Source organism: Acipenser ruthenus, chromosome 28 (genome assembly GCF_902713425.1).
Source record: "Acipenser ruthenus chromosome 28, fAciRut3.2 maternal haplotype, whole genome shotgun sequence".
NCBI lineage: Eukaryota > Metazoa > Chordata > Actinopteri > Acipenseriformes > Acipenseridae > Acipenser > Acipenser ruthenus.
Window position 1 is genome coordinate 6,443,371 of NC_081216.1, and position 22,430 is coordinate 6,465,800.

Below are 22,430 nucleotides of genomic sequence, written 5' to 3' on the forward strand. Positions count from 1 at the left end.
TGTTTCCCCAAACGGTTCAGTAATTATTTTTTACCAGTATACAATTATTAAATCGTAGCACTGAAACTACAAAACTTGATTTTTTAAATTTTATTTTAACAATGACATGGTTGGAGTTAAAGATTTTGTGAAGTAGGGAAATACAGATCATCACCATAAAAAGAGCACCATTTTAGATTCACAATCAAACCCATTCTTTTAATGCTAAAAAAGCATGAACATGGATTTAAAACATGATAGACCGATACTGAATTCAAGCATGTTAGCATGTGAATAAGTACAGTGTGAAAAATGTATAAAATGCAGGAAGGTACGTGTCCCTACCTTGAGTAGGGCCTTCCCGAGAAAGTCAAGCTCTTCCTGGCTGTGAATGGAGGCGAGATTCCCGCCGAACCAGGTGCAGATGCGCTGGGCCTGCATCCAGGTAGAGTGGTGGTCAAAGAACTTGTACTCCACATCCTGAAACCGCATCCACTCCTTTGAGCCATTTTCTGGAGGGAGATGGGCACGTTCACTCAACATTAGGTACAGGGATGTATGAGAGGCCAATGCATTTTAGGTCTTGTAAATGTAACAGACAACCCCAAACACTGCAAGCAAGCATCTTAACGAGCTTTTAACCGCCTCTCATCTCACCGACAGGGGACACAATGCATAACAACAGTGCATCACACAACACTGCCTGCTTTGTAACATCTGTTGTTACCTGAAAGAGGCTGTAGAGAAGTAGCTGAGGTACAAGCGTTGTTTTTTGTGTCTTACTTTCTCTTCTGTGTCAGACTTCGAACTGTTTCAAACTCTCTTAATAAATAGGTTATGTTGGAAGTTCCTTACTTGTGAAAGAAGAGCCATGGGCAGCAGTGTGGAGTGGTGGTTAGGGCTCTGGACTCTTGACCGGAGGGTTGTGGGTTCAATCCCCAGTGGGGGACACTGCTGTTGTACCCTTGAGCAAGGTACTTTACCTAGATTGCTCCAGTAAAAACCCAACTGTATAAATGGGTAATTGTATGTAAAATAAATAAATAATGTGATATCTGTATAATGTGATATCTTGTAACAATTGTAAGTCGCCCTGGATAAGGGCGTCTGCTAAAAAATAATAATAATAATAATGGGAATGACTTGGAATAGTCCCTACCACACAGTACACTGCACAATAAACCATATTAATGGCCACTGATAAACAGATTTGAATGAACTTTAACAGACACCTGGAATTAGATCTGTGCGTATTTAGACAGAATACTTGATTATAAACTTAGGAAAGAGCAAAAATCACAAAAAAAAAAATCACACGGTTTTATGCAGAAAACACTTTCAAATCATGCCAGATTCTAGAATAAACATGTTCTGGTTTGTAGAGAGTATCACACCACTAATTTCAATAGGGATTTGGTCAGGAACCCAAAAATAATACTGATTTATACAGAATGCCGGTATGTAGAGGATATAGATTAGACTGTACTGTAATCTTAATTGCTTGTGCATCAATTTACAAATGTGACAAGGACATAGTGTATGTTGCTTTGGTACTGAACCATCCTGAACTATACAGTATGTTTACCCAGGTATTAACACTGCCGTTCCAGTACATATTAAAGGTAGAATATTTAAGGTATACACAATTAACTAATTCACCCATGTATCACTATTTTTTTTTTTAATTATTATTATTATTATTTTAAATTTAGAATCTCCAATTATTTTTACCCCCAATTTTCTTCCAATTTGGAATGCCTAATTATTATTATTATTATTCTCCTTCACCGCGGCGATTCCCCCACACAGCTCAGGGACCCGAGGCTCAGTGGGCGTCCTCCGATCCCACGAGCCAATCAGCATCTTTTTACACCCGGCGCTCGAGAGCGGATGTCTGCAGACTACTGGCCTCTGGAGGACAAAGACCAGCCTAGCAAATCTCCGCCCCCAAGCTCACTCGGCGCCTGAAAATCTAAAGCCATAGATATGTTATTAACAGCACAAAACTAATATTTGATTTATTTAAAATATATTTATTGCTAAGAACTTATGGATTATTAAATGGTAGTTTTTTAATATAATTAATACATTCTTCATTTTTCAGAGCTTATATAAGAACATAAAGACATAAGAAAGTTTACGAACGAGAGGAGACCATTCAGTCCATCTAACCTCATCCAGTTCCTAGTAGCTGATTGATGTCAGAACCGTCTCAAGTTGGGTCTTAAAGGATTTCTGCCTCAACAACATTATTATGTATGTAGCCCATTCCATATCCTCAACCTCCTGCCCACTACCCCAAGTCTATCTCTACTTAATTTCCAATTTGCCCTCTGATCCTGGTTCATGTACTGAGCTGAAAGTACTGGTTTGGGTTACCTATGTCAACTAATTTTTTTTCAATTTTGAAGACTTCAATCATGTCCTCTCTGATTCTTCTTTGTTCCAGACTAAATAGATTCAGATCATTCAGCCTTTAGTAGCTCAGTCTTTTAAGTCTGGGATTAGTCTGGTTGATCTTCTTTGGACTCTCTTCAGCGCCAAAATGTCCCTTTGGTGCTATGGTGAGCTGTGGTCTCACCAGTGCATTATATAACCTTATTATGGTTCCATGGATTTGTACTCTACATTTGTGGCTGTATACCCAAGCATTTTGTTTGCATTTTTGCTTGTTTCTCTGCACTCTGTGGTTGCTGACAGCAATTAATCTATTACCACACCAAGGTCTTTCTCTTTGTGTGTCTGTTCTTGTGTGTCAGGGCAGAAGCGGACCCTAGGGAGGTAGCTCCAGCTCCTCTGGCGGTGGAGGCAGAAGCAGCAGGTAATTTTCCTCTGGTGGTGGAGGCAGGAGAAGCAGGAAGTCTCCCTTTAGCGGTGGAGGCGGGAGCAGCAGGTAGTCTCCTTCTGTCTCTGGAGACTGGTGCGGCTCTCCCTCAGTCAGTGGAGACTGGTGCGGCTTACCCTCGGTCGCTGGAGACTTGGGCTTCCCTTTCTTGGGCTGTGGATACTCGGGCTCCTCCCTTTGGGCGTTGGACGCTCGGGCTCACCCCTTCTGGGCGCTGGACGCTCGGGCTCCTCCCACTTGGGCGTTGGATGCTCGGGCTCTTCCCACTCTAGGTCCGTGTCTGGGTCCTCTTCCCGCTCTGGGCAGTTGGCCTCCATATGCCCATACATTGGTGCACCGGCACACGTAGCACTCCTTTGTTTTTCCTCTCTTTTTACTTTCGTTTTGTTCTCTTTCAGCTCTCGCTCTCTCACGTCCCTCTTCCTTGAACACCCACCCGATCAACAAATGCTGCAGGTTTTAATACATGTGGCCAGGGGCACAAACTTCTGACGGGTCCCGCCCGTCACCCACCAACCCGTTCACGAAGCCCCCTTGCCTCCCTGTGTAACTTTTCTCTGTCTGTCGTCGTTCGTCTGTCGTTCACTGTCAGCAGTATCCGCAGGCTCAAGTTCGTCTCGCCGTTCAAAGATACCTTTGATTAACCACCAACACCTACTATACTAACTTACTGTACACTGCCTCTACACATCAAAGGAAAATGCACCCTAAATAATGCTGGCGTTGCGCTCAAATTCTCTTTAGATGTGTAGCACCATGTCTGTTTACATGGAGGATATCAATGTGCTCAGATTCCAATGCTGCTGTCATGTGTTCCATCCACAACTCCTGAAGGTTTTAATCTGACCCGTGTCAGTGCAGACACCCTGCATGTGTTAAAATTTATATTTTGTGGGGACTGGCAAGAAGGGGTTACTAAAAACCTCACTGCCTAAAAAGCATTATTATTATTATTATTTATTTCTTAGCAGACGCCCTTATCCAGGGCGACTTACAATCGTAAGCAAATACATTTCAAGTGTTACAATACAAGTAATACAATAAGAGCAAGAAATACAATAACTTTTGTTCAAGCAAAGTACAAGTGTGACAAACCACAATTCAATAATACAGCAGATAATAGTGATAGTTACATCAGGATATGATTAAATAGTGATAGTTACATCAGGATGTGATTAAATACAAAGTACTACAGGTTAAACACTTGGCAGATTACAGTATTCTGAAGTACAGGATTAAATGCAGTAAAATAGGGGGCAGATAAGAGCAAAATAAAGCACATTTACATGAAGGGTGATAGTGTCCCAGGATACAAACAGAGGAGTTCTACAGGTGCTCTTTGAAGAGGTGAGTCTTAAGGAGGCGCCGGAATGTGGTCAGGGACTGGGCAGTCCTGACATCTGTAGGAAGGTCATTCCACCACTGCGGAGCAAGGGTGGAGAAGGAGCGGGCTCTGGAGGCAGGGGAGCGTAGCGGAGGTAGAGCTAGTCTTCTAGTGCAGGCGGAGCGGAGAGGTCGAGTGGGGGTGTAGGGAGAGAGAGGGAGAGCATGTGGGAATGTGGTCAAGCTAGATTGAACAGTTAATTGTCGATCTAGCTTGACCACATTATAAAGGAGACAGCTCCTCAGTAGTTAGTTTGGATTTGAGATCAGCAGGTGTCGTGCTCTTTGTTTCCTCCACCAGGACAGCAGTTGCTTGTGTGACATTTGTTTTGTTTCTTTGCTTTGTGTTTTTGTTTAATTGTATTATTTAAATACAACAGTGTGCTCTTAGCGTGTCCTGCCTGTGCTGTCCCTGCTACTAGTCTGCCTGACCGCAATACTACTCTTACACGGCCCCTTCTAATTCTAGGAGGGGGTGATCTGACAGTGACCAATAATAGCTGGGAATTGGAACATGATTTTTGCTACCTACAAAAAGACTGATAAAACCAGATAGAGTCAGACACTTACCCTTGGGAATCTTGCAGATCCAGTCGAGCTCAGACTCACACTGCATAGCCAGCCACTGCATGGTGCCCAAGTCTGCCACCGCGCACTGCCGGAAATCATCCTCGTGGTGATTGCGGCCAAAGTTGTGATAGGAGTACTGTGGAAGAGGAGACACATTAGACTGCTGTCCTACTGATCTAGTCATCTATCTGAAATGCATAAGAAACAGAAGACAATTCCCAAACGAGAGGGGGCCATTCGCCCCACCTGTGCTCGTCCAGATCCCTGCAGCTCATTGAGCTCAAAACTTTGTCAAGCTGGGATTTAAAGGATCCCAGTGATTCAGGATTAACAATATGATGAGGTAACCCATGCCATACTCTCACCACTCCCTGTGAGAAGAACTGTTTCCTACCCTTGCCCAACAGTAAGTCTATTTCCACTTAATTTCCAACTGTGTCCTCTGGTCCTAGTTTCTCAACTCCTTTTAAGAATGTAAAGACTTCAATGAAGTCCCTAATTCTTCTTTGTTAACTACTTATTTAAGTATTTAGAGGTTAATAGGTGTTTGTTTTATATCTAATGTCATTTTCATGAATAATTAGTGAACCTAAATGCTTTAGTATACTGCAATTTTAATTATATTACCATCATATATATATAGGTTGTCTGAGAACCTCGGCACAATAAAACAAATACAATTGATTGTTGAACAATTTAAACTCAATGTACTTATAAATGTACTGTATATGCAAAAATGCAGGTGTGATATACAGATGCACAAATGTATAAACAGACAGACAGACAGACATCCCCATATATCCCCAGAATTGAACACTCAATTTATAAATAAAGAAATCATCTTAATACCTAGTTCCATGACAACTGGATAAGCGACTTTCCAGATGTAAGTTTTAAATGTCTGCTTTTTAACATAATTTTTTTTATATACTGTTTTTAAATCTGCTATTTAGTATGTAGAAGTTGTGTGTGTGACATGCCTGGGGACCTTTATACAAAGGCATTGTGTTGTGTAAATGTAAATGCTTGTTTTAATGTACTGTACAGTGCTTTGTGATACTTGTGTATGAAAAGCGCTATATAAATGTCATAAATAAATGAATGAATAAATAAATAAATAAATAAATAAATAAATAAATTGTAACATACATATGTACGGACACATGACCACCTGCACTATATCCCCATCACTGGGAAAGTTCATCCCCTGGAGGGAATAATTAAATGTCCAATCAGATTCCTTGTCTGGAAGCTCACCCCCAGGCCATCACTCCAGCTCCAGTTTTCCAGTGGGTTTTTCCGGTTCAGTCCGATCCAGAACCAGTGCTGCTCGTGGTCATCTGACTCCCTGCGCAAACCGAGAACACAGAATGAGCCGAAGGACAGCTGATAACATGTCACACAATCTCATCTGAACTTTACTTTGTATGTATTTGTGTATATATTTCCCATTTTGTTAGGTGTTTGGTTGTTACTATCTGCTTAAAGTTAATAATACAGATGACCTCTCATTCCTATCCTGATACTGCACCATGTTTAACATAGTTAAAAAGGGAAAATTGCACCACACTTCCTTGTAAAGTGCTTTAAATAGTGTATGCTGATTTTGTTGCAGTCTTGATTGTGAACACAGTCTGGCACTGTACAATTCAATGTATATGAAGGCCAGTAATACACACAGTAGATGAGATAGAATACAGAGCTGCGAACATGAATGCATCGTTAACTGACAGTTTCCCTAAATATTTGTATATTTAAATGCTTGACAATATTATATGTTGTACTAATAAGTACCAATATGTTTTTTGGACATACCACATTAAAAAAATGGGAAAATAAGATTTAAAAAGCAGACAGTGAAAGAATAGGCTACTACATTATATAAAAATAAGCTTGACAGACTGGACAAAGTTTTTGTTATATATATATATATATATATATATATATATATATATATATATATATATATATAATAAATTGTGCCAATAACTAGGCAATGCAGAGAAACAGTAAGACAACCTCATCTGTACAGCACTCAATTCACCAGCATTGTTTAGAAGACAACTTCTCTTTCTCTGTTCCTGACTATAAAAACTGAAAAAAAGTCATTCTGTAGTTGATTTACCTAGGATGCGTGAATATAAATATCAAAACAACTGGGATTATGTTGAAAATTATGAGATAGCGACAACTGGGTGCAATTCTTCCTTTCACTGAAATATATCAAAATTAATAAAATTATCTCTGGTACCCTCAGTCCTCAGTAGGGTTGTGAACTGTCCAGTTTTAGGCCAGACAGTCTGGTTTTTAAACTTGCTGTCTGTGATTCTAGTACACTGAAAACCAGACATGCATTGCTCATTAACAACACTCACCGAAAGGCCACCACCGGCTCTGTGGCAGTGGTGCAAATTTGTAACAGACTGCTGTGCCTTTAATGATCAATTGCTGTTGCTAAAATAACAAAAGAGCTGGACAAATTGATGTCACCACGATGAACAGCACAACTGCAGGTTGTGATAGGTACATAATTTAATAAATGCTGCCATTCAATTATTTTCAGCAATCACTGTAAAAATAGATGTTGCTAGCAGCAAAACAGAGAAGGAGGCGGTGCCTGTGTTGTGTAGCAAACCCTGGCTCTGATAGTCTGTGTTGTGTAGCAAGCTCTGGCTCTGATAGTCTGTCAACTTTATGTTCTTTAAAAAAAAAAAATAATAATAATAATTAATCAAGGTCAGTTGCTAATATATGTTGCTAATATATATTTAATTGAATTTTATACAGATATATTTGAATAAAACATTTATCTCATGGCATAAGTGCATATCGCTGTCAGCAAAGAACTGTGTTCAGTGAGGTAGCTTTTTTTTACTACAACAAAGACTAGTTCGTTTTAATTGTGTAGAAGATATTACCGTGGTAAAGTTGGTTTGACGTTCGATCATTTGATATTGAAACTGCATCCCCTAGGCTTTCCAAACCAACTTTAATGTAAAGCTGGGCAGTTGTGAATATATACACAACCTTTGCTTCGACTGTGAATTTTATAAACAATTTGTGAAAATCCAAACCACCTTTAATTTAAAGAAGACCAATTGTGAATTGTTTCACAGCCTTTTGTGTATCTGTGAATCATACCGATAATTTATGAAAAGTGATGCACTAGCCTACAGACGCATATACTTACCCGACATGAACAAAATAGGACAGATATCCTCAAACACAGCAGTCACAGTTTTCAAACCACTGTTTAGCTAAAGATCAATTGTGAATTGTTTCACAGGCTTTGTGGCAAATTTATTCATTTTTCTAATGTAAAGGGGTTGAAATGCCCTGTTATTAAATCACATTTTTATTTAGCAGTTTATTTATTATCTGTATGTCTTGCTTTGATTTGTGCATGTTTATTTCCTATTTGACATTTAATATTTGATTTGTATCATGTTATTGCTATAATATTTGGAAAAAAATTGGAATTGGTTTTAGCCCCCTTAGCAATGTTCATTTCTATCTCTCTCTTAGCCTTTCTAACTTCCTTTTTGATTTGAGTTTGCAGGCCCAAACACTCTTTCTGTGTACTTTGTTCTTGGTTCCTTTTAACGTTCTCTAAATTGCCTTTATTCTCTGAATACTTTTTTTTAATTGATCTATTAAACCACTTTGGCCATTTTGTTGTAGATTTTGATTTGTCTACTTTTTTTGATGTAATTTTTTTGCGCCTCTAGTACTACATTTTTTAAAAATAGCCATCCTTTTTCTGTGGATGTTTTCCCTATTTTACTCCAATCTACTTCTCTTAGTCTCTGTTTCATTCCTTCATAGTTTGGTTTTCTAAAATTGTAAACCTTAGCTTTAGTCGTAACCACGTTGTGATCTGAGTTTGCCAATGGTTCTCTGACCTCTGTTGTAGTTACATTGTCTTCATTATTTGAAAAGACTAAATCAAGGCATGTCTCCCCTCTAGTAGGTGCCTTGACAAATTGCGTTAGGAAGCAGTCATTTGTCATTTCTACCATTTGAATTTCGTCTGTCGTGCTCCCCACCAGGTTTTCCCATTTTATACGGGGGAAGTTGAAAGTCCCCATTACTATGGCTTCTCCTTTGCTACACGCATTTCTAATGTTTTGCTCGGTGTCTGAATTTGGTGGTCTAGCATGCCCCTATTATAATTGAATTTTTGTCCATTATTCTGACCCATATTGATTCTACGTTGTTTTTTCTTCTAGATTTAACACCTGGGCTTCAAAACTATTTTTGATGTATAGTGCTACCCCTCCACCTCTTCTGTCCTGCCTGTCTTTCCTATACACTGTGTACCCACTAATATTATATTTGTCTCCATCACTCTCAGTTAACCAAGTTTCTGTAACACCTATCACATCGCAGTTACTTGTTAGTGCAGTAGCTTCAAGTTCTAAAATTTGTTTTTTGAGACTTCTATCATTTAGATAAATACATTTAATGGCTATCTTACCCGAGTTGCTGCCCTTGTTTTGATGTAGTCTCCCTTCTGTTTTGTTCATTTTGTTCATGTCGGGTAAGTATATGCGTCTATAGGCTAGTGCATCGCTTTTCATAAATTATTGGTATGATTCACAGATACACAAAAGGCTGTGAAACAATTCACAATTGGTCTTCTTTAAATTAAAGGTGGTTTGGAAAGCCTAGGTGATACGGATGCTGATTTACAGCATATTTAATGAACCTCATTTGCTATCGGGGCATATGCACACATATGGAATATTGTAATGATTGTCACAAATTGCTTATTGGATTCACAGTGGAAGCAAAGGTCATGTATATATTCACAACTGCCCAACTCTACATTAAAGTTGGTTTGGAAAGCCTAGGGGATGCAGTTTCGAATATCAAATGAATATCGAACGTCAAACCAACTTTACCACGGTAAAATATTTTGCTCGTTAAATTAAAAAGATACAATGCCAACGAAGAAAAAATAACTACACTGAAAGATATTTTGCATTTCATTTCTTCGCGTGTGTTTTTTTTGTTCTGGTTGAATTTAAAATCGTTGTGTCAGCAACAAGCCAAATGAACTCAAAACGCACTCAGATTGTTTTTCACCTTGGAATTGATCAACTGGCCCTGTTTCTATTTGCAAATTATATGATGTTATACGGTTATTATATGAAGATATATAGTTGGGTTGGTGTAGGTTTTAGTTGGGTCTTAGCATTGTGTCACATTTAGCAACCAGTATACTTTTATTTTTTTATTAACAACTCACTCAACTGCTGCAGATATTAAAGAACCATAGGTCATATTTTCAAAGCGCTTACCTGTCTTTAATTATAACTCCTATTTATTTTGAAAGAGGTAAAATTTCTGTTAATTTTACAAAAGTTGTATTAAGCATTTTCAAAGTGTTTAACTTACCATTCTGTAACATTAACATGATTTTATTCTCCTTTCAAAAAACAGGAGTTAAATAAAATATGGTCCCATGTGTAAAAAGTATTTTTCTAAGTAACCCACAGTTCGTAATTAAGCATTTGTTATACATTTCAACCTAATCCCCAGAAATATGCTTAATATTTTTTTCTTATGACATCCCCAAAATGTCATGTGTGGAAGGAAAAAAAAATTATAATATGTTTAAATATAAAAGTCCCTTCTAATAGGATTTATTAAGGGGAATGTATTTTATTCTATCCAAAATTATTGCAAATAACAAAAGAACACACTGCTTGCATACATTGTGTCTGGGAAGACCCCCACAAGTATGTACTATTGTGGATTTACTACCAAGCTTCAAACACACACACTTCACACATTGGTAAACAAAGGATCTGATTCTAATCATAACAGGTCATAATTTGATATTTGTATTTTAATTATATTTATTTATATTTAATTGGCAACCTTCAATCCCACTTTTATTAAGATACAGTAAATAACTGACATACTTAGAACTGTGCTTTACTTTCATTTTTCCCCTATACATTATAAATTAAATCTTAAAATATACCTTACACATGCAGTTACAAAAGGTTCCAGTATAGCAAGTTGTTAGAACAGTTTCCAGTGTCCAGCTGGTTAGTGAACCAGGACATATGAATTAATTGTAATTATGTTTAAAAATAAATTGAATACATAGGGCACAGGACACAAAAATGAGTACATACATTGCCACCACAGAAAATATTTCAAGTTTCATCACAATTGGATAAGCGGTTCTCTAGATGTAGAGTACAGTATGGGAACAATGCCGACAATCTGCAGAGATAATAATTGTACAGTACAGAGTACGACAAAGTCCACTTAGAACAAAATTAAATAAAAGCTTGTTTGGCAAATAATCTCAGTTTGGTTCTCTTTGTAAAATGCAGTGTAAACAAGTAGGGATTTTGTCTGTGTGCACAGGAGAAGCACCCCAAATACACCAAAGTGAATCTATTCCTGTCACCACACGTAATGAACTGAGTCCAGTGCTGGAGAAACACATGCACACATTTTGCTCCAGATGGTTTATAAGGAACCCATTGTGGTCACGGCCCCTGGAGACTCACCCGAAGAGTTCATGCTGAATCTGGGAGACAAACTGCTCCTCTTCGAAGCTGGCAATGCTGAGCAGCTGAGCACCCTGCTCCCGGCAGAACAGGTGGGCCTGGAGCCAGCTCAGCTTATCCTGGACCCCCGGGTAGTGAAACACCTGGGGAGAGAGGGGGTTTACGGGAGGGGTTCTTCAGACTCTATAATATATTTTGTGGCTAAAATGGTTTGTTTGAAGATCTTTCACATTGATTTAATTTCCCTAATGTTTAGACTTTAAGGTTAAACACATTTAAACTTTAACATGATTGGATTGTTGGTAACCACTCATATAACACACAGCAAGAAGCACTGCAACAGAGTGTCTAAAATAAACAACTACATTATTAATGTGTAAAAAAACTGCGGGCCATATTATCAAAGCGTTTACTCCAGTCTTTAATTAACTCACATTTCTGAAAAATGAAAATTCAACAGTAATGTATAAAACTTAGAAACAAACTAAAAAATGATACCTTAATTGACATTATTCAGGTTTGATGTTAGTTCTGGATCAGCACGCCTTGTTCACCTGGTAGAGTTAACAGTGCCATGGGAGGATGCTGTAGATGAGGCGTATGAGAGGAAGAGACTGCGGTATGCTCAACTAGCCACTGAAGCGGAACAGCGAGGATGGAGAGTTCGGGTTTACCCAGTGGAAGTGGGTTGTCGAGGATTTGTGGCACACTCTACAACCCGGTTTCTCAGAGACGTCGGATTCAGTGGCCAAGAGTTGCGTCGCACAGTGAAGAACTTATCTGAAGCAGCAGAGAGGAGCAGCAACTGGCTGTGGTTGAGACGGAAAGATTCTGGCTGGGGATTTCAAGCACAATAGAAAGAAAGAAACGCTGATGTACAGGTAAGTAAGCTGGGCTGAGTTGAGTGGGGGACGGAGGGGGGTGATGCTGGGACGCCAGAATCACCGTCGAGCCCTCTTGAGGTGTCGTGGGCTAGTCGACGAAACACTGAGGATGGAAGGTGCCCACTTGAAAACCCCAGAGATGTACCCTACTTAGCTCAATCCAGACGGTTGTCATGCTGATGCGCTGGGGAGGCCGCACTTTGGTTGATCCCCGGAGCCAGCATCGCAGCCGTTGTGTGTGCTGATGCGCCAGGGAGGCAAAATAAGCTCATCCCTGGAGCCAGCATTACACTTCAGCCATTAACACCAGACAGAAGGATATCTACATCATCATATGGAAGGAAACGTAAATGGATGGAGACACATATGGATCACATTAGTTTACTGTAAAGCTACGTCTTAGTTGGTGCTTATCTTGGCGAGAGCCGAGTTCAAATCAGCATGAAGTTTTAACATCTACTCTTGTGTAATGGAAATCTGAATAGTCAATAAGTGTTAGTCCTGATTTAAACACTAAAATGTGTGAAGCATCTTAAACGCCAGCCGTTCCTCTTAGTCCTTTTGTTTCTGGGTCAGCTTTTGGATTTTTTGGCAGGTCAGCCTCAACATTAAAACCTGCTCACCTCAGAGTACTTCAACCCCAGTAGGATAGCATGGGAGTGCAGCCAGCCCTGAGATTCTGCCTTGACTGAAAACACATGTGGCATGATGTTGCAGCAAAGTGTGACAGTCTCTAGTGCATCAGATATACCAGCAATGCAACACGTCTCCATTTTTTCCTAAGCAAGCCCGTTTGGAATGGTGGGTAGATCCCGTAATAAATAGCAGTGTGGAGTAGTGGTTAGGGTTCTGGATTCTTGACCGGAGGGTCGTGGGTTCAATCCCGGGTGGAGGACACTGCTGCTGTACCCTTGCCTTGAGCAAGGTACTTTACCTAGATTGCTCCAGTAAAAACCCAACTGTATAATGGGTAATTGTATGTAAAAATAATGTGATATCTTGTAACAATTGTAAGTCGCCCTGGATAAGGGTGTCTACTAAGAAATAAATAATAATAATAATAATAATAATAATAATAATAATAATAATAATAATATGAACAGAGCTATGTGGGTTGAGCAGAAGAGCAGGACCACTTTTCCACAGGCATATTTCTATTGACTGAAGCAGATTACAGCTACTGCTATTCAATACATTATTTTTCAGGGATGTTGGCATTTTTGGGGATTTGGGTATTAACCCTTTGCGGTCCTATGTCGGACCTGGTCCGACATTGCAATTTTCCCTTTCCGGTCCAATGTTGGACCCTGTCCGACATCATCAAAAAGATGTAAAAAACAGGTCTCTAGTCGTTTTTTCTCCGGAAAAAGCCGAGAAAACCATTCAATGGCCGAGTAAGACCGATAGGAGCTGAGAGAAGCTGAAAAAAAAGGGGGGGCGTATCTCATGAATACAGATAGCCCCGACACCACAGAGATAACACGGACATAAACAAACAAGACAGCTGCTTCTGCATCCAGAGCTCAAAGAATATCAGAGCTTTTTTTAGATGTTATAGTAATAAAATAATTACTTGGATCTCATTATTGAGGAGTTTGGTGATAAAACGAGTGATCAGGAGATGATTTATCGGTATGTACTATTATTAAGAGGTATGTGAAAAATATAGCTAACAAGGGGTGGTGCGGGGCTGGAGATGCAGTACTGAGTGTCCTGTTGATATGCACTGCCTTTTAAACCTGTTTTACTGTGAAAAAAAAATACTTTTAAACGCGTCTAAAATAAACTGCGCGTGTGAAAATAAATTGGACCTGATGCGCCTGAGACGCGCTGAATAAATGGACCGCAAAAGGTTAAGGACTTAAGGGTATTAAGTTTAACTTCTCATATAAAGCATCATAACAGCCCCTCAATTAAGACCCTACCACCCCATCCTGCATAACCTGCTACTCTTTAGAAGTCATATTACTCATCCCACAGATCTCCTGGATGTGTTGTTGTCCGGTGTGGGACTCTTTCAGTTACCTTGTAGCAGTGGTGCAGGGAGCTGGAGGTGCTCCAGCCTCTTGGACAGGTCCCGTTTAGACTCTGGGTGGGCGCGGGCACTGGCAGCTCTGGGCTCACCGAAGTGTCCTGGTTTTGTCTGCAGATGTACTTGGCTCTGCTTTTACAGTCCCTCACCTCCCACAGACCTGTGGAGCTGCCTGTCGCCAAGACCACACAACCGCCTTTGCTGTACCCTGAGAAAGAAACACAGACCAATATGAAAACACATTCAACATAGGGTTATAAATACACCCTGACTCTGCTGTTTATGAATTGAAGGATGCTATCCCTCAAAAATGCCCCTTGAAAAATCCTGCGGTTATTAATAAGGTTAGAATTATGGACTTAGCCGGGCATTTTTTAAACAGTATTTCATCCGTAACTACTGAACACTCAATAGTGCTAAATTTAGAAATACTAAAAGAAATTTCATAAATTCAACGTTTCGATAAGAATTTTTTTCAATGTCTTCAAATTTAAAGATAAATGATCTCGTGATCACAAGATAATGGAATTTTTTTCTCGAGATCCTGAGATAAGTGATCCCATGATCCCAACATAACAATGGTTTTCGGTGGCCTCAATGAGCCGCCATACTAATGTCAAACAACTATGTGTTTATCAAAAAAGTAGTCTTAGAATAAAGGCTAACATTAATCTAATATATAAAATATCCACTAACCTAAATGTGTCTTAAAAGCAGCAAGACCATTTCTTAAATAACTGCAGTGTAATTTATAACAAGATATAAGTCATTAAAACATTTCCGATGTATTTTTGAGCTCTTAACAGCACCATTGGTGTCTTGCTCCTCACAGCTGTAAATGTGTTACAATAATTTAAAACAGTTCACAGTCCAGGAGCTCAAATCATCTCCAAACTGAAGCGTTTGCCCTGGTTTGCTTGTGCATGTAAATCACACCACACTGCACAAAGCTGATTTCCGCTGCTGTCCTGGTGGTTCGTACCTGGCTGGTCCCGGTTCCAGTTGGTGTACATGACCTCGTCGCCACTGAGCCAGCGGAACGAGCCGGTCCTGTTCTGGTCGTGGAGTGCAGTCCAGATTAAATCGTTTGTCCGGCAGTAGACCAGACTGCTGACAAAGGCCTGCTCAAACCTAAGAGGCAGAGACGATGACATTTAATTCTACACGGTAACATTGCCTTGATGTAATTATGAAAGCTGAGAGGCCACAGCAACAAAAAGCTTTCAGAAGAACTCACAAATGACTGTGTAGCACAAGACTAGTGAATAAACTCAAAGCTGACTAAAGCTGACGGGGTCAGGGCTCAGCTGACAGCAGTACCTGTTGGTGATGGTGACGAGGTTCGACTCTTTTATAGAACATGCCTTCCGCGCTTCCTCAAAGGACAGGAGCTCCTCTCCTAACCAATAGCAAGACGGACTGTGCCACTTCCAACCCTAGATGGGGGAGGCAACAGGGATGAGAACAACACAGTTATTAGCAGAAGCCACCAGTGTGGCAATCATGGAACTGAAGTTCCTTCCAAGTATCTAATAACTGCTAATGAACTTCTTTCAAAAACACGACTGCTCTTTAAGTACAGGATAATCTATATCTACTATGTACGCATGTAAAAATGTATGTTTGACATACAGAACAGATATACAAGACAGATGCCTCCACATAACCCCAGTTCTTGTGCTCAAGAATGTCCTTACCAGTTTTCATCACAGTGCAATTACAAGCCATTTAAGTTAGCGATTCAAGGTATCACACAATGAGCTTTATAGTATCGTCTGAGAATAAACACAAAACCCATCAAGTTACACAAATTAATAATACATACAAATGTAGCTTTTCAATGTAACTTCTGATGTTTAAAGTGTGCTTTTACTAGTCAGCATCACATGTCAACTACAAGACTTCCATCATCATCTGTTCTTCATATCTTCAATCTGTTAGCCAGATGTAGCCAATCATAAAGAAGAAAAAAATATTTGAGTGCACTTGTGTGGCAAAGTGCCCCGCCCCTGTGTGCATTTGTGTGTTTTGTGTATGTATGCGTGCGTGTGTTAATGTTGGTGTATAGATTGGTACACGGGATATAAACAGGTCTGTGTTTCACGTGTGTTTAAATTGTATATTTGTATTTAGGCACGAGGAGAGCACAAATCACTTCACGTGCTGGTTAAATGTAATATGTGAGCACGGGGTTGCACAGAATTAATTCACGTGCTGGGATTCAAGTGAATAATTAATTAGTAATTGAATCCCAGCACAACAGTATATATAGATGCACGTTTCATTCAGTCGGGGTTGGTGTTCGGTGAGTGGAGAACGGGAGAGAGAGAGAAGGAGAAAATAAAACAAAGAACGTAAATTAGAAGTGTTTTCACTCACCGTGTTTGTTCGTCTGTCTGTTTAAGTGTAGTACGTTTTGTTTGTCTTTTTGTTTTGGCTCGAGTGCCGTGTCCTGTTTTGTGTACCGTTTAAAACCTTTTTATTTGTTAATAAACGCTGAGTGCAGCCATTGCACTCAGCTCATCACTACCACCGTCTCTGTCTGTGTATTCCTGTCTGGTCTGACGCCACCCACTCTGGCCGTCTTTGTGACACGTGGTGTCATCGTGGGATAGCCGCGCCTCCAAGCGTCAGACCAGGAGGGGTCTGGATTAAAAAAAAAAAAAAAAAAAAAGTCAATGGCAGAAGACGCCGTCAAACTGCGGGGCTGGGTCCTGGAGAATGCTGGGCTGCAGGCCCAGTCTCTGCCCATAGTCGTCCGGGCCCTGTGGATGATGGACAGTGAGAGATGGGAGGCCTATCAGGAGGAACACACCCCAAACACCTTGGAGGAAGGTGTGGAGTTTGTCCTCAGCTACCTGGAGGCAACCATAAATGGAACAGCAGCCCAGGTAGCAGGACCACCAGCAGAGGAGTACCTGCTGTCCCCATCACCACCAGCAGAGGGTGAGTACCTGCTGTCCCCATCTCCACCAGCAGAGGGTGAATGCCTGCTGGTTTTGCCTTCACAGCCCAAATGGGAGGAGCCCGAACGTCCTACGCCTGAGTGGGAGGAGCCCGAACGTCCTACGCCTGAGTGGGAGGAGCCCGAACGTCCTACGCCTGAGTGGGAGGAGCCCGAACGTCCTACGCCTGAGTGGGAGGAGCCCGAACGTCCTACGCCTGAGTGGGAGGAGCACGAACGTCCACAGCCTGAGTGGGAGGAGCCCGAACGTCCACAGCCCAAGAGGGGGGAGTCGGTGCGTCCACAGCCCAAAAGGGAGGAGTCGGTGCGTCCACAGCCCAAAAGGGAGGAGTCGGTGCGTCCACAGCCCAAAGGGAGGCAAGTCGGGGCTTCCACAGCCCTGGGACCCAAGCCACCAGCAGAGGGAAAATGCCTGCTGGTTCAGCCCCAAGAGCCGGAAGGGGAGGGGTTACAGGCTCAACCCCCTGAAAATTTTTGGGGGGGAGAAGGGCAGGATGCTGGTGTCCCCCAGCAGCCTCTCGCTATGCTGCTGAAGGCAGCACGGTGCGCACATGCCCAGCCGCCACAGCAGAGGGAGCCAGCACCGCCAGGAGCAGAGGAGCTGGAGCTGCCTCTGCCTCCACCACCTCCAGGAGCAGAGGAGCAGGAGCTGCCTCTGCCTCCACCACCTCCAGGAGCAGAGGAGCTGGCGCTGCCTCTGCCTCCGCCACCGCCCGGAGCAGAGGAGCAGGAGCTGCCTCTGCTGCCCGTACCTCCGCAGGGAGTACGGTGGCCGGAGCCCCAGAAAGGGGAGCTGCCGGCCACGAAGAAGGGGGAGGAGGTCTGGAGACCACTTTCCCCAGCAGCAGTTTCGCTGCAGGAGTTCTTGTGGCCGGAGCCACACAGGAGGGAGCTGCCGGCTACGAAGAAGGGGGAGGTCGGGGGACCACCTGCCCCCGCAGCTTTTTCGCTGCAGGACGGGACCAACAGGCTGTCAGCCGTGCCACTACCGGCAGGGGTGCTGACAGCATTGCCAGCCAAGGGCCCACTGAAGCCTCCCTTCCCAGCCCGAGACTTTGTCCTGGACTGCTGGGTTTTTAAGGGGGGAGGTGGCCGTTGAGGCCATGTGTGCTGCGCACAAGGGGGGGTATATGTGGCAAAGTGCCCCGCCCCTGTGTGCATTTGTGTGTTTTGTGTATTTATGCGTGCGTGTGTTAATGTTGGTGTATAGATTGGTACACGGGATATAAACAGGTCTGTGTTTCACGTGTGTTTAAATTGTATATTTGTATTTAGGCACGAGGAGAGCACAAATCACTTCACGTGCTGGTTAAATGTAATATGTGAGCACGGGGTTGCACAGAATTAATTCACGTGCTGGGATTCAAGTGAATAATTAATTAGTAATTGAATCCCAGCACAACAGTATATATAGATGCACGTTTCATTCAGTCGGGGTTGGTGTTCGGTGAGTGGAGAACGGGAGAGAGAGAGAAGGAGAAAATAAAACAAAGAACGTAAATTAGAAGTGTTTTCACTCACCGTGTTTGTTCGTCTGTCTGTTTAAGTGTAGTACGTTTTGTTTGTCTTTTTGTTTTGGCTCGAGTGCCGTGTCCTGTTTTGTGTACCGTTTAAAACCTTTTTATTTGTTAATAAACGCTGAGTGCAGCCATTGCACTCAGCTCATCACTACCACCGTCTCTGTCTGTGTATTCCTGTCTGGTCTGACGCCACCCACTCTGGCCGTCTTTGTGACAACTTGAAAAATAAATGGCTTGCTAGGAGATTTGTGCTAGAAGGGCTGGGATTTATAAATAACTGGGATTGCTTTTTTTGAACTACTAGATTCTACAAGAGAGATGGACTGCACCTAAATAGGGATGGGGCTAGTAGGCTAGCCGCTAACATTGAAAACCATTTAGCAAATTATTTAAACTAGGAACTGGGGAGTGGAGGGGATTTAAAGAGGTTTGCCCTGTGTTGAATGTTTAAAAAAAAAAAAGTTGAAATATCTTACCACACAGTATTTATTTCCTTTTAACAGACCCTGTGATGTTTGTTTTAGTATTAAATCCCTACTACCTCTGCCCAGCTGCACGCTTCAGATAATACAACTTTACGCCTGGCTATATTTAATGTTAGATCTCTCTCTAATAAATGAATGGTTTTATTAAGAACTTTAACCTGGACATTTTAGCTTTAACTGAAACTTGGCTTGGAGCTGAGGACAGTGTTTCGTTGGTTGAGGCTTCTCCTCTAAATTATTCTTTCTTTCATAAGGCACAGGGAGGGCAGGAAGGTGGACATTTTTGAGGGATACTCATCTTTTGAACTGCTAACTTTAACACTAAATAACGAATTAAGTCAAAAGTTAAAAGTCAAACTTATCATTTTTTTACTGAATTTAGTGAGTGTGTATCACTTTTGTCTATCAACTAATATCCAACCTCTTTCTCACCCGTGATCACCCTATTTATACGTCTGTGGCTGGAGCCTTAATTAATCATTTAATCATTTATTTAATTCACGGATCCAGCCACATTCCCACGTGTTTTTACAAGGAGGATTTTAACTGCCTCCCTGCCACCACTATTCCACACACACACAAACCCACATCCCCATGCTCACATACCAATATACATCAACTCCCCCGTAATACATAACAGAACTATACAAAATAAACCAAAAAATACACCCGGGGCGGGGGTACCCCGTCACAAGGTTAAATTACCTTACGCTACAAAGAGGCAGGATTGTATAATCAAAACCAAGGTAGTTAATACATCAACCGCTGTAAAGTTCTGTGAGGCATTAAATTTATCGTCGTTACTCAGTCTGTATAATTAGATGAGTTGGTTAACACCTACAACACCTCCATGACTAACATTTTAGATGCTCTTAAAATTCGGCGGGTGTTTTACAAAAGAAGCACACCATGGTTTAATGACACAAATTGAAATTTCAAACTATTCCAATCTGATTGAAACAAATAAAAATAATCCTAGGTTTCTTTTTAATTCCATAGATCAATTAGTAAATCGACCTTCTAATGCTTCTACCCTCACCATTGCCTCCTCTTTTACTGCAATAACATTTGACATTAGAGACCAGACTTTACAGATTCCTTCTATTATAGACCATTCTTTCTTACCTGAACATATTAAACCTGATAGAGTGACGCTGGAGGCTTTTTCTCTGATTACCTTACAAGACCTGACAGCATTAGTTCTGCATATGACACCTACTACTTGTGCCCTTGATCCAATCCTTACCAAATTATTAAAAGATGTTTCTGTGTTATTAATACACACATTTTAACAATTATGAATGAATCACTTTCCTCTGGTATAGTTTCCTCTGCATTTAAGGCTGCGGTGGTAAAGCCCTTGCTCAAAATAAAACAACCTTGTGCTGCACATAGCACCAAGATGGCTCTTGTTAGGGTAGTAAATGGTATTTTGATAAGCTCTGACTCTGACTTTCCTTCAATTTGAATTCTCCTAGATCTTAGTGCTGCTTTTAATACCATGGACCATTCCATTCTATTGAATCATCTTGAAAGTTTAGTGGGTTTGTCAGGAGGGGTCCTATCTTGATTCAGGTCTTACCTTTCGGATAGGTTCCAGTTTGTCTCTATCGGGGAGATGAAGTCTGATTTGTCAGAAGTTGCCTGCGGGGCTCTATCTTGAATCCTTTTTTGTTTTCACTATATATGCTGCTATTAGGTGACATCGTCCGCAGGCATGGCGTGAATTTTCATTGTTAAGGAGATGACACTCTGCTATACTTGTCTGGGGATCCAGGCAAGCCTTCTACTGGGGTTCCATTAGCTGCTTGCCTTGCTGACATCAAGTGTTGGATGTCACAGAGCTTCTTAATGTTGAATTCTGACTAAACGGAGGTCATGCTTGTAGGCCCACAGCATCAACTAAAGAATATCAATTTACATAAGTTAGACCTTAGCAGTCTCTCATCGGAACTAAAACTAGAAATGAGAAATTTGGGGGTCAACTTTGATCCTGATCTATCATTTGAGAATCACATTAGGAACTTTTATTCCAACTTAAATGATTTTTAACTGCCTGGTAGCATTTCCTCAGAATGTGCTACATGCCTGTTTATGGTAGCGGGATGGTCTGGCTGATGTTTCTGGATGTACATTGCGTGCCATTTTGAAGCACTGTGTTTTAATATTTTCACGTTTTAACTTCTGACTCCCTGTTAAATGCAGTCTTGCCTGCCATCAGTTCCCCTGTATCCTGGCAAAATGTGCAAAACATGGATTTTTAACATTGTCAAGCTTAAGCCAGTGAAAATCTTTTAGCCACAGTTGGTTGAACTTGTATGTTCTTTTGCTACTTACAACTGTGAACACACTGTAACTAGTACGGCCCTTCTCGAAGTTCCCTGTTCACTTTCATCTTCTGACATACCATTGCTCATTTCTTGTAAAGACGTCGACATATCTGAATTTCGTTCATTGCGGTTTTCTTTCGAAACCTCTCCAATCACATGAAAATAATTTGCTATTTTCCTCATCTTGGTTTGACATGTTTTCAAACTGTCTGGAAACGAGTAGCACTGCTAAATCAGTGAAATTGGTGGGGTATGGGATTTGTAGTTTCTACTGTGTGATTAACAGTGGGCAGTGGACACCAATACACTACATTCCCAGAGAACATTACGATTGAGCTATGAGAGTGTAGCTCCAACTGTGAGGTGCTTTTTTTCCAGCTGAATCATGTTTATTTTTTTATAGTCAACCTTTAGGAATTTCGAGTCGCACACATGCGCCTACAATTAAAATGTACATAACATGTGCATTTGTTTAGTCTCATATGCAGAAACTGTCTGGATATTTTAATCTGTGCTACTGGACGACACAGAAGGTTCTCCCCATCAGCTGTAACAAAAACTGTTACATGCTTATATGTTAGAGCTTGTTCTGATTTGTCTCGAGATCCACCAAAAACCTTTTGCGATCGACATATTGGCCACCACTGTGCTAGACGTATAATCAGTCACATGACAAATGTCACCAAACGCATATTTTTTAATGTATTCGTTTTAGTAATTTATCATCATATACAGCAGTCCGTCGTGTAGCCGACTGCTGTGGTGCCTGAGTAAGGGCGGATATTATAAAAAGGAAGGGGTTTGGCAATTGCCTCCAAGTAGTTTTTTTAATTGGTGCAACAGAAAGATTGACACTGGGGCAGGTTTTATTCTCGGTTAATCTGGTGCTTCAGTGGTGCATTGT

At 41.2% G+C, this 22,430-nt stretch overlaps 1 protein-coding gene across 1 annotated transcript in view; it reads right to left on the reverse strand.

Moving 5' to 3' along the window:
• The window catches only part of LOC117435168 (C-type mannose receptor 2-like), an 87,421-nt gene that overhangs the window by 24,146 nt on the left and 40,845 nt on the right, over window positions 1-22,430 (reverse strand). The window contains 7 exon segments of the mRNA XM_059003240.1: window positions 325-514; window positions 4,774-4,913; window positions 6,035-6,125; window positions 11,311-11,453; window positions 14,220-14,434; window positions 15,209-15,357; window positions 15,547-15,662. Of these exon segments, the coding sequence (XP_058859223.1) occupies window positions 325-514; window positions 4,774-4,913; window positions 6,035-6,125; window positions 11,311-11,453; window positions 14,220-14,434; window positions 15,209-15,357; window positions 15,547-15,662 (1,044 nt within the window).